At 45.1% G+C, this 13850-nt stretch overlaps 1 protein-coding gene across 2 annotated transcripts in view; it reads right to left on the bottom strand.

Moving 5' to 3' along the window:
• Osbpl10 (oxysterol binding protein like 10) overlaps positions 1-13850 on the bottom strand; it is a 275538-nt gene that overhangs the window by 32815 nt on the left and 228873 nt on the right. For both annotated transcript variants that reach the window (XM_046437455.2, XM_046437454.2), the window contains one exon: positions 10449-10598. In XM_046437455.2, the coding sequence (XP_046293411.1) occupies positions 10449-10598 (150 nt within the window). The remainder of the gene's footprint in view (positions 1-10448; positions 10599-13850) is intronic.

Below are 13850 nucleotides of genomic sequence, written 5' to 3' on the forward strand. Positions count from 1 at the left end.
GAAGAAAAAGTTGGCTCCGATCTACATATTGTAGGGTCGGGCTCCAAATTCCTTAATAGGACACCCATAGCACAAAAGTTGATAACAAAAATCAACAAATGGGACTTACTTAAACTGAAAAGTTTTCTCTCAGCAAGAGAAACAATAAAAGAGGTAAATAGGGAGCCTACATCATGGGAACAAATTTTTACTCCTCACACTTCAGATAGAGCCCTAATATCCAGAGTATACAAAGAACTCAAAAAATTAAACAATAAGAAAACAAATAACCCAATCAACAAATGGGCCAAAGACCTGAACAGACACTTCTCAGAGGAGGACATACAATCAATCAACAAGTACATGAAAAAATGCTCACCATCTCTAGCAGTCAGAGAAATGCAAATCAAAACCACCCTAAGATACCATCTCACTCCAGTAAGATTGGCAGCCATTATGAAGTCAAACACCAAGTGCTGGAGAGGATGTGGGGAAAAGGGTACTCTTGTACATTGCTGGTGGGACTGCAAACTGGTGCGGCCAATCTGGAAAACAGTATGGAGACTCCTGGGAAAGCTGGGAATGGAACCACCATTTGACCCAGCTATTGCCCTTCTTGGACTTTTCCCTGAAGACCTTAAAAGAGCGTACTACAGGGATACCGCTACATCGATGTTCATAGCAGCACAATTCACAATTGCTAGACTGTGGAACCAACCCAGATGCCCTTCAATAGATGAATGGATAAAAAAAATGTGGCATTTATACACCATGGAGTATTACGCAGCACTAAAAAATGACAAAATCATAGAATTTGCAGGGAAATGGATGGCACTAGAGCAGATTATGCTTAGTGAAGCTAGCCAATCCCTAAAAAACAAATACCAAATGTCTTCTTTGATATAAGGAGAGCAACTAAGAACAGAGCAGGGAGGAAGAGCAGGAAGAAAAGATTAACATTAAACAGATACATGAGGTGGGATGGAAAGGGAGAGAAAAGGGAAATTGCATGGTAATGGAGGGAGACCCTCATTGTTATACAAAATTACATATAAGAGGTTGTGAGGGGAATGGGAAAATAAACAAGGAGAGATATGAATTACAGTGGATGGGTAGAGAGAGAAGATGGGAGGGGAGGGAGGGGGGATGGTAGAGGATAGGAAAGGTAGCAGAATACAACAGTTACTAATAGGGCATCATGTAAAAATGTGGATGTGTAACCGATGTGATTCTGCAATCTGTATTTGGGGTAAAATTGGGAGTTCATAACCAACTTGAATCTAATGTATGAAATATGATATGTGAAGAGCTTTATAATGTTTTGAACAACCAATAAAAAAAATTAAAAAAAAAAAAAAAAAAAACAGATGACGGGGAGACCACTGGTGGTGAAGAAAGGACACAACAGTGCACCTCCTCCCTGTTGCTACCCAACTGGCCCTCCAGCCTCCTATCAGCCCCCCCCCCCCCGTTAGCTCTTCTCCACACCCTCAACAGAATCATCTTTCCAAAATCTAAGATATGAAGTTCAATCTGGCTCCACCTCCCCAAAGTCTCATGCTATGTCCTTGATTTTTGCCCTCAATCTGCCCTTCATAGCCTCCTCTCCCCAACACTCGCTGCATTTCCTCTTATGACATTTCTGCAGCCTTGTCTAGATAAATAGCTGTTCTACTTCAGGGCTGCTTCCTCTATGAGGCTTTTCCTGACAATCCTTGCTCCCAAGGCCAAATTATCCCTCTTTATACCCCTCAGTGCATCCCACGCTTATTTCTGATGATACTCTTTGCTTTTACTAAAATGTACATGTTTCCAGACTGCAAGCTCCTGGAGGCAGACACCGGAGTCCCTAGTACCTAGCATAAAACAAGACAAACCTGTAAGTCACCTTAAGATACTTTTACTTCCTTTGATACATAAGGTCATTCCCTCCTACTTCCAAACGCAGGTGCTTTTGCATAGTGAGCTTAATACTTTACACTATGCCAGGCTGTTTCTAGTTGCTGCTTCTCTCAAGGAACATCAGAATAATCCCACTCCTCCTTGGGAATTCTGGGCGGGGAGCATGCTGAAGGCAGCTAAGACAGTGTAGTTCAGGAAGACGTTTTCTGGGGCAATGAACTACAGAACTAAGGCATTACAAATGTTTGCTCAGGGTTGGGGGTGTAGCTCAGTGGTAAAGCACTTACCTATTATAATGCCTAGCATGCAAAAAGCCCCAAGTTCAGTCCCTAGCACCACTCACACACCAAAAAAATAAATAAAATGTGCTGAGTGACTTGTGAATTGAGTGGGCTCAAACCTGGTTTGCCCCACACCAAATCAGATCCTGTGAGACAACTTGGAGACCAAAGAAGTGACAGCTTCAGGTAATGACCTTCAAAAGTTTCCAGAAGGAATCCTGTAGCCTAGTCTACAACACCCTGTCATATCTTCATGAGACAGTCAAAAAAGTCCTTGCTACACAGCATCTGCATAGCATAGACTGCCCAACTGTGTGACTATGCAAATCCACAGTGAGAAACATTCTGCAAAACAGTGAGCTGGACTCATCAGAAACGTCCCTGCTATGAAAGAAGAAAAAAGGTGGAGCAGTTTTCTAGATTAAAGAAAACCAAAGAGACATGATACCCAACTGTCATAATTTGGATTGGATCCTGGATTTTTAAAAACATAGCTCCAAAGAGGCAATTACTGGGGCAGTTCAGGAGAATTTTTACCACAGGCTGTATGTGCAATAGTACTGTGTCAAGGCTGAGCATCCCACACATGATGAATGGATATATTTCATATGAGTAATGTCTTTGCTCTCAGCAGACACTCACTTGAAAGGTTAGGGAGGAACCATCACAATATCTGCAGCGTCCTCTAAAAGGGTTCACTACAGAATAAGCATACACCTACACGCATGGCATGTGAGGGATAGGGAGGGGGAGAGAGATGGAACACTAGAGAGAAATGGAAAGAGGTAGGGGAGGGGAGGTTGGCAGAGCAGAAGGCAGAAGACGCACAGAGTGCAAAATGATGAATGTGTAGACTTAGACTAAGCAGGAACCCACTGTTCGATTCTTACACCTTTACTGTAGATCAGAAAATGAAACAACCCTCCCGGGACTGCAGGTTTCAGAGTGGGCTCAATGGAGCAGACCCAGTAGGTCTGGCTTTGCCAGAGCTGAAGAAAGAGCAGCCTACCTGGAGAGCTGTGGCAGAATGGGGTCGGGGTGGGATGACTACCCTTTCTCTTCTCTTGGCGGCATGTGTCACTAGTGTTTGGGCAGGAATACCAGATTGACTTCAAGAAGCGGCACACAAACACTTAGGACAAGATGTCATCCTTCTCATTAAAATGGGTTTCCCAGTCTGGCCTGATTTCTTTCCCTCATAAAATCTCTTGGGACCCCACCCCTCATCTTTTTCTTGGATGCATCTGCAAACAAGTCATTTAATCATCTGGTTGTTTCTTTCCCTCATCTTTTTGGGTGGTGGACACTGGGGATACAGAGCAGAGCCGCGCCGAGTACTAATTGGGCTGTCTGCCTCCGACAGAGGGTGAGTGATGGCCCAGCTGTTCAGACTCATGGCATCCAAATGGCCTAAATCGCTGCCGCAGATTTATCGAGCCATCAATAAGGACTGCCTTCTCTCCCATTAACATAATGAAGACAATGAACTACTTTGGAGAGGGGGGGAGAGAAGGCAACCTGCACTAGGGAATCCAGCAATAATTACATTTAAAGTTGCATCAATCTAGAAGTAACTACTACACTTCAGTCTGGGCTCTCAGACTCTTAGCAATCTGAAATAAATGCTTACTCACCCACCCGACCCGACCTGCCGCTGGGAAGGCAAAAGAGTACAAGTTCCCTCCCTTCAAGAAAGAGCATATCAGGCCCCTGAAAAGGACCACAGAGAGCAGGTGTAATTTTCTTCAAAGAACCATCACTTAACCACCTTGGGAGTCTTCTACAGGCTGGCAAACACCCAGTGCAAACTAGCAAGCAAAGAGACCAAGACCACCCACTGAGGTTCATTTATGTAACACTTTCAGAAAACCAGGAAAGTGCACAAAAATCCAACCTTACAAAATAGAAGGTAGATAATTCAGCCTGCCAGAAGTTGTGGCTTGGGTTTGTTGCTTTTTTATTTAGCCAACCTGTCCCCAGGGTTTCCTTAATGTGCCCTTTACACCCATCTGGAATATCATAAAAGGCATTTGTTAAATTTTTTGAATGTGAAGGGTTTGAAATAAAATTTTACTTCCCCAAGAAGATATCTGCCATAGAGAGAGAGCTCTGTTCAAAATTATCCATTTATTTCTTCCGAATCCTGCTCTCCAGCCCACAAGAGGAAAAGCTTCATTCCTTGGCAGCTATGAGTGGGTGTCCTTGGCAAGTTCGTCTCTCCAAGATGCAATCCCAGCTAAGGAACAGGGGAGATCGGGATACCATCCTCCGAGGTTTTTCCTGAGTATCCAGCACCTTCCTAGCACATAGGAAATTCTCACTCTGTGCTGTTATTATAATCATGGATCAGAAACATCATTAGGAAACCAGGGAGATAAAGCGAACCGAGATTAGACACAAACTTGTCACATAATATCTCAGTGACAACGTTGAAAACATGGCCACCCAGTGACCAGAACCAGTCCAGGCCTAGTTCTGATGCTTCCATAGATAATCAATTAAGGTAACTGCTCAGAGGAGAAGAAGAAATCATTGTATACAACAAATTTTAAAAACTGTGAAATGTTTTAGACTGAAACAGATTTCACACCACGGCACAGTACTCACATTGTACATTATCTTGTATAAGCTTCCCAGAAACCTATGTAGGTACAACTAGGCCATTTTACAGATGAGGAAACTGAGGGTTTTATAACTTACAATAGCTGAATAGGAAGCTGGAATGTAAACTGCCTCTGCTTGGTCCCTGTACTCCTTTTCCCCCATTCTCCCTCAAGCCCACTCTAGTCAAAACTAAGTACAAGGGTCATTCACAGGTCCCATTCTTTAAAACTCACAAGCAGCAATTCGCCACAGTTGATCACTCTTATGCCCAAGAAACATGTCATGCAGTTTCCAGGACATCATGCTCCTGTGGTTTCTGCCCTACTTCACCAACTGAACCCTCTTAATAGCCTTTGCTGCTGCCTCCTCCTCCTCCTCCCCCCACCCACCCCCGTACATGTTGAAGGATCCCAGGGCTCTGGACTGGAACTTCCCTCTAGGTCTCCCTCCTCTAGAAAAATTCACCAGACACAGGGATTTGAACGCCATCCTATACAGGCACTTTGTCATGAACTGTGACTTGTATACCCAGCTGCTCACATATCCTCTTGACCTGAATTTCCAGTGAATGGGTATGTCAAAGCTAATGGATCCAAGATTGCATGTGTGATAGCCCCCAACAACCCCAACCTGCTCTTCCCATAGTCTTCTGCTCGGTAACATGGAGAGGCAACTTGTTACATTGATGGCCTTCCATGAACCCCACCTCCTGGAATCCAAACTCCTACACAGTAATCTTCAATCAGAATACGTGACTTACTTTACTCGACAGAGCAGAAGTGATCTTATGCCAATTTGTGGCCTATGTCTTAAGAAGGCTCATCAGTGTCCACTTTTACTCTCTTGCAAGCCTGGATCCACCATGCAAGACGTCTGGCTACCAACTGGAGAAACTGTGTGTAAAGAATCCAGGGAGAAAGAGAGGTCTCAAGACTTCATGGTAGGGGCTAGGGATGTGGCTAAGTGGAGGGGCACATATTCAGCATGGTGGGGCTCTAGGTTCAATTCCCAGCACCACCAAAAAAGAAAGAAAGAAAACTTCATGGAGAGAGGGGCCAGGCTCTGCCAGCTAAGTCCAGCTCACAATCAACCCACCAACTGATGACAGGCACATGAGTAACCAACAGCAAATCCACCAGAAGAACCACCTTGCTGAGCTCTTCCTAGGTTGAACAACCATGAACCAATAAAATGGTTATTGTTTTAGGCCTCTAAGTCTTGGGGTGGTTAGTTACTAGTGATAGATAATTGAAACAAACAGTAACTATTATTTTCTTACTTGCTCAGGCGAAAACCTTAGAGTCACCTTTTGGTCCTCTTTCTCTTGTGCTGCTCCTCAGGCTCATATGCAAATCCAGCTGGCGCTATCTTCCAAGACTATCCAGGATCTGCTTCTGCCACCATCTCCCTTGCTCCTGCTGGACCCACCCAAGTCCCCGATCTCAGTCCAATTTCCACATCAGAATCTAAAGGATCCTTTAAAAATACAAAGAAGGCCACATATTCCTTTGCTCAAACCCCTCCAGTGGCCAACCGCATCACTCAGAACACCACCGATTCTTAAAATATCCCCAAGTCCCTATGATCCAAGCAGTCCCCCTTGTCTCATCAACCAGGCCTCCAGACCACCCTACACAGTTCTCTCCGACTCTGGCCTCCCTGCTCATCCTCAAATGCAGGGAGGACTATCTTGGGCCTCTTTTGCCTACCGTTCCCTCCACTCATATGGTTGACTCCCTCGTTTTAGTCTGGTCTGAACTCAACGTTTCGTGAGAGAATCCTGCTCTGACCAGTGTATCTGAGAGCGCATGCCCCATCCCAGTCTCCTCACCTGTCACTGGTCTGTCTACCCACTTCCTATCTCCCTTTGCTTGCCCTTCACTCTCCCTCTTGTTTCTTGTCCATCTCCCTCCATCACTGCACAAGCTCCATCAAGGCAGGAGTTTTGAGTGCTTTGTAGCACATCCAGCATCCAGAACATACCTAGCATTGACAGTGCTCAATAAACACATGTCAGATGAGTAGATATTCTTATTGCTAAGTGCTGCTTTTCGTATCTCTTCCTGAAAATGAAAACAATCCCATGCCCCAAGCTCAACACCGTTATCCGAGAGTGAACATGTTTCTCACCTGCTCAAACCCTCTCACGGCTTCCCATTGCCTTAGGATCACATGCGCTTCCTTTCCACATGGCTCGGCAGGCTCCGACCCTGCTCATCACTCCACATCAACCATACCACTCAGCAGCAGAGCCTGGCTTTGCCTTTCCCATGTGGTTCCCTCCTCCGGAAACACCCTTCCTCCTGTTCATATGGGTCATCCCTCAGACGCAACCTAAATGCACACCTAAATGAACACCTTTCCTCCCACATCCACCTGCTTAGGACCCACTCAGAACTTTGTGGGGCCCAGTGAAAACTTAACATGGGAGCCCCCTTATGCAAAAATCAAAGAATTTCAAGGAGTGACAGCAGAGCTTAAATCAAGCATGGTGCTCTTCTGAGCATGGGGTTCTGTGAGTCGCCCACAGGTCACTTGCCCATAAAACTGTTCTGTTCAGTGACCGTGGTTAACTAAGGCGGATGCAGCCATGTGTGCCCAGGCTGATCTTGATTTTGTTAATGTGTCAACAAGTATTCTTGCTTTATGGAGAGAGACTAGAGCTTTGTCTGGAACCAAAGACTGTTCCATCTCCAGGGTGGGTGCGCATCATGAGGCACTCCATTCCGGCTAAGTCCTTCCATTGCTAATTTAGCACAAGCTTAGCTTAATGACATGGTAAGAGCCAAGAAAAGAGATGGTGGGGATAATGTTCTCAACCTCTTTATGACGCAAAGCAACACAAGCAAGAAATCCCATGGGACCACAGCAAGGCCGCCTCTTGCTCTCCTAGGTATTTCAGCTTGTCACATTTCCCCCTGGTTTTTGGAGAACAGCTTCTTCCCAGCAAAGCCAGCTAGGCTAAAAAAACCCACAGACTGGAAAGTTTTTCTTTCAGGCACTCAACCAAGTTTTGAAGAAATGCAACGTTTGCTCTTTTAGGAGTAGGGCCACTGCTCCACAAACGCAAAGCAATCATAGCCTAATGAAATAAATATAAAATGCACAGTTTGAATCATTTCTTCATTTTAAAACAGGAGAGCCATAATGTAAAGCTTCTCAGCCCGCTATTACAGTCCCTTTAGCATTTTATCATCCATCCATATCTGACCTAAATTATTTTGCTCTTAGCCCCTCTCCTCTGTCCTCCAAGATTCTGGCCAAGTTTTGCAAAGTTTTAATACTATCCACAATGAGACCATGTTTTTCGTTGTGACCCAGCACATGTGTATCAGTAGAACTAAAAGTCTCAGGAGCAGTGCACTCATTTTCTAATGCATGTCATGTTTTAGAAAAATCATCATCTGCCCCACTCAATTGGTTTTTACAAGCAACTAATGGTCATGACCCATGGTGTGGACACACCGATTTTAGCTTTTAGCTTGCATTTTGTGTCTGTTATTGCTGCCATCAGACCTTAACTCAAGTTCCATCTGTCTACACCATCCACAATAAAAACTAAAAACCAGGCAGCTCTTTTTTTTTTTTTTTTTTTAAAAAGACAGCCAAGAATTTTCTAGTAGGAAAGTGGTGACCATTGTACAGCTGGAAGACTGAAATTACAGGAGGCAGGACAGAAAGTAGGTCTTCCTGGCTTGGTACAAAGACGGGGAACAGCCACGCAGAGGGAGGAGAAGGGCAAAGAGGGAACTTCCTGTCTGGCATCCTCAGCGTGGGCCCACTGTTTTATTTAAAGTGGCGCAGTCTCCCAGGATGTCAGACACACTCACATCCACACCTACAAAAACATTTCAAAGAAAGGTTTCTCTGTCATCTTTGAGGCTCCTGTCTCCTCTGCCTCTCTCCTATTTTTAAGTGGTCAGTCACCATGTTCTGTCATCTTCCTCTTCAAAGAATTATACCCCTGGGGCTTCCCCCTCTAATCTCTGGCTTCCAGCCCATTCTGAAGTGAACTTGTGAAATTCAGGCCCTTCACCACAGCCAGACAAGCCAAGGCCCTTCAGTGGCGCTGACCACATCGGGTACACCTTCATTTTTCTGGCTGGCCTTCAGAACCCAGAGCTTCCATCCCCAGCCTACCCTCCTCAGCAGGTCACGTCTGCCTGTTTCCTGGGTGCTGCTCTCTACACCACATGTGGCCTTGCTGTAATATTTTGTAATGATAAGAATGAGGACACGCTCTCCAGGAGACCAGCTCCATGCTGGGTCCCCTGCATACCACCTCCAGTTCTCACACCTCTCTTGTAGGCAGTCATCATGACAGGCCAAACTGCAAGACCCAGGCTCTCCCCACCACCTCTCAGTACCCCAGATGACACAGGACCAGCCAGCCACGTGCAAGGTTGCCTTTCCTGCTTGCTACCTGTGTTAGCTTTTTGCCATCATGACCAATACCTGACGAGAACAGCTTAGAGGAGGAAAACTTTATTTAGGGCTCACAGTTTCATCCCACGATGGGGGGACTCCATTGCTCTGGGCCTGACGTGAATCAGGATATCATGGCAGAAGGATGTGGCAGAGAAAAGTGTTTCAGCTTATGGCAGCCACCATAAAGCAGAGACAGAAAAGCCAGGGACAAAATATAATCCCCAAGGGCACAATCCCAATGACCTTCCCCAGTGCCTTACCTGCCTACAGTTACCACCTAGTTATCCCTTCAAATTGCTAATCCATCAAATGGATTAATCCACTGAGGAGGTTACAGTTCTCATAATCTAATCATCTCACCTCTGAACCTTCCTTCGTTATCTAACATGAGCTTTCTGGGGGGACACCTCATATTCAAACCATAATACCTTCAGAATGGCTATGGCCCCGAGGTGAAGGAGGAAGCTTATGGGACCCTCAACCTGTCACCAACATTTAGGATGCTAGGTTCTCCAGATGAAGAAGAATCCTGCATGCACTCGGCACCAGGAACCTACTCACTGGCAGGTTCATTTCTTCATGTGTGGACAATGAGATCTGGGTCACCCACAAGGCTGTCCTTGGGGACTACGATGGCTAATGACAGCAGCAGGCCGTGAGGTGGGGGCGTGCATAGAGGCCTTGATTTCCATGTCCCTGGCCATAGCCAGCTCTTCAGGTCACTTGATCTCTAGAATACAGTGGGGAAACGTCACCTTGGTGTTCCTTATCCTCTCATATGCTTTTTCTAATACTCCCTGCCTTGTGCAAGCAGATCCTCCAGGAAGCCAAATGCAATGCTCTCCACTCTAAAGGTGGATGGTTCATGCAAGAACAACCTTTCTGGCCAGGTACAGTGGCACACACCTATAGCCCCAGGACTCTAGAGGCTGAAGCAGGAGGAACGCCTGAGCCCAGGGCTTTGAGCCCAGCCTCAGCAGCACAGTGAGACCCCATGTGTTATGTGTTATATAATACTTGTATTATGTAATATATTCAATACAGGTAATATATATAGTACACGTATATAACATGATATGTAATATTATATACATACATATATATTTTCCAATTAATTTGAATCATTTATCACTTGGAAATCAGTGCTGGTCTTTTCCCCAACTCGCCACAGTGAAAAGAATGGGTAAATGACCAGAAGGACCAGGGCAGAACCCAGACAATGGTTTCCAAATCCAGCGTGGTCAGCCAACCTACCTTGGTCAAATCCATTCCAAGTTTAAGCTGTGAAATGAGGTGAAGAATTATACTGCGATGATCCTCCATGACGCCCAACTCTGTCTCTTCCTTATCTTCATTGTCAGTTTTTTCATCTTCGGACAAAACCAATTCAGGGCCTGAGTTTGGCTAAAATGAAAGCATCATTAAAAATCACCAGCTGGTCTGTTAGAAGTTAGAAATATAGCATATGAACTCATGCTTAATCACAAAATGAGCCCAGGCTCAGGAAGAAGTTCTCTATACACCAGGCCTACTGGCCATGGGCATAAAAAGAGACCTTCACTTCAGGCCCCATGCCTTGGCCATCGCACATTGCCTCTCATCTCCCCTTTGTCATCCCTGTGAATGACCCTCATGAACTAATGATGGTTCCCAATTAAAAAAAAAAAAAAAGCCCCCTTCGCTTCCTGCTCTTCAAGAAACTAACCATAGAATATGGGCATGAGCCCCCTAATCTTGCCTAGCGCCAAAAACTATTAACTTGTATGACCCATGACACTTTATATAAGAGGCAAATTTTTCTGTTTACAAATAAGTACTGGATTCTCCTGGGACTAAAATTACCATATCTATGGAAAAATTTGCTCAGATTATTTTGACTCAAATCAGGATAACTAGGGCAAATGCAAATCTCAGAATTGGCATTAATTTGAGAAAGAAAATTTCAGAAAAAAACCTTGAAACTATGAGGATTCATATTGGATGTATATTCCACTTTCCTCAATGCAAATTTATGCATCCAATTGCTGGACTCAAATTCCAAGTGACATAGAAAATTGGCAAGTTAATCAACAAAATGTGCAAGAGGGACTTACTGAATATAAAAATCATCCAATACCCAAGTATCAAGAACTCTGGCCATGAGGGTAAAGCTGTCCTGGAACTCTGCTAGAAGTGACCCCATTCCACTGCTCCATATTTTCCTATGTTATGGTACTTGCTTATCTGTAAGCAAAAGCACTCCACAGAACATTATAGATTTGTTTCCAGTTATGAATGACAGGTCAAACATAAATGCAGGAGGTCAAAGGTATTAAATATAAAATGTTACAGACTTGTCTAAAGTTCATGCAAAAACCAATGACTTATTAACCTCCTTAGAATATCCCATATCTAAAGAGATGTCTAATAGACACAGACTACCTTGATGATCAAGGAGCTTGAAACTGCCCAGCCTAACACACACATGCTGGCTGTCCCTGACCAACACTCCAAAAGGAGGGAATCATGGTACTCCTTCCAGCCTGGGGTAGGCATTTTTAAAATTTCAATGTAACAGACAAACTTCAAATTATCCTTAATCATCTCGAAAATAACCTCAGTTCTGGGAAGATGGTTGGGAAGGTCTCAATGAAACCCGCAGGGTTCAAGTGGGAGTTCACCTCCATTATGCGTCTGGTTCTCCAGCCTGCTCAGAATGGGTGCTACAGGACATTGCTGGCAGTCTGCTTTGCTAGAATATGCCGAAACACCTGAGGAACCTGTCCTAGAAAAGAATGCCTGAGGGGAAGTTGGAAACGGGGGCTGCCCTAACTCTACATAGGGAAGCTGGGAGAAGAGCAATCAGGAACCCAGCATCACAGCTGGGGGCCCAGAGGCTGCCCTGCCTCTCTGCCAGCTTCTCATTGCTACTCCCTTCTTCTGTGGTTCAGTGGTTATCACTACATCAAGGCCAATGTGGCTGTGTGCCTGAATGGCCAAGGCCAGGATTTGTCTGCCCACCCGACTCTCCCTGCTCTGGATTCGGTTCACCATGAGCTTGCATTTCCAAACTGACACCACTGGAATCAGACGTTTCAATCAAACGTGTTTCAAATCAAACATGTTTCGCAGTGGCAAAGGTGACATTAACCTCCCTTGATGGAATATCTTACATCTAATGAAGCTTTCAATGACTGAGATGTTTGCAATTGTCCAGCCTAACACACACACATGCTGCTGTCTCTTACCAATACTCCAAAGAGGGATGGTGGTGACCTGAGTCATCAATCCCCTCATCCCAGGGCCAGTAGGGGAAGGACAGGGCAGTGCCTAGCATTCTGCTTTGGGGGACAAAAGAACAAAAAAATCAAACCAAACCATCAGGGGCAAAGTTGGGCTGTGAAATCCTTGCCATCTCAACAAGATAGGTAAGTATGTTTCTAGTGCAATTGTTCCTGCTTGAAATTAGTTGCTCTCACAAAGAAGACTGCAAACTAAATAAATCAATAGCTCAAGTGAGGTTTGTGAAGCAAACCAACCATTCTTTCTTTTGAAGACTGGATTTCCATTTGCCCACAAGCCAGTGCACAGGGAGATCTTCATCCTTCCCATTCACAGCCACACTTGGTGTGACATGTTCACAGAGGACCATGCTCTGCCATTTACCAGTCTCAAAAATTAAACCCAGCTTAGCCCCATTTAAGATCTTGCCACATGAAACCAAGTGCACTCACTCATGAGAACACACTTCTCAGGTTCCTACTTGAAATCAACTTCACGTGTCTCTCTTCCCCCGCCCCCACCCTCTTTTGGAATGTTCTTCTCAAAGACTGGCTTCAGCAGAGATTAAGGCTGGTGCACAGGGCCCAGAGCTGACTCATCCAGAGTAACTGGTGTCCACCGCTCCTGGAGGCCCTGATGTCCTGCCAAGGGAGGAAAGCCCACGGGAGGACACATTGTTCCAGCCACACCAAAGCTCAGTCCATCTGCAGGAAGGGCAGAGCAGCCTCCATGTGGGTCCACGTCGGTGTTGAGAGGAAAGTAGGGAGAACCCAGCAGGCTGACTGGCCATGAAGACAGACACCTGTTAGAGCCCACAAACTGCTCACCACTAGGAGGCAGTACAGGGGATCCGAAGACTCAGGCTCTGATAGAGGTTTTCAAAGGTACTTTTTTTTGGTCAAGGATCTGTTGATTCTTCTATTCTGATGTGGAATCCAAAGATATGAATATCTGTCACTCCAAGTGTTACTTTTGTGTCAGGTCCACGTGCTCACCCACATCCAGGCCCTCCCTCCCCCTCATGACATCCCACGCCTCTCCTGGGTACACTTGCATGCCCACGTTCTCCAAATCTATGGATCTTCACCTACAAAGCAATAACATCAGACTGGAAGTGATTGAAGGTGGCAGAATGGTGTCTCTCCATCCCGGAAGAAAAATGGGCATCCGAAATGGTTTCATAATGCTAATCCAATTTCTACGACTTAGCAAGAGGCAAGCTCAGATTCCTACTCCCCCAGAGATCTTTACAGATGAGCCGGTCCAGCCGCAAAAATGTACATAGACTTAAAGATGAAATGAAATTAAAATTTGTTTTAATGAGAAGCAGGCTTTGGAAAAATGAGATTTTTAATAAAAACAAAAATTATGACTCAATATTTCTTACCACACGAG

Source organism: Marmota monax, unplaced genomic scaffold (assembly GCF_021218885.2).
Source record: "Marmota monax isolate L192 unplaced genomic scaffold, Marmota_monax_Labrador192_F-V1.1 WCK01_AAM20220418_F8-fsc00021, whole genome shotgun sequence".
In the NCBI taxonomy this organism is placed as follows: domain Eukaryota; kingdom Metazoa; phylum Chordata; class Mammalia; order Rodentia; family Sciuridae; genus Marmota; species Marmota monax.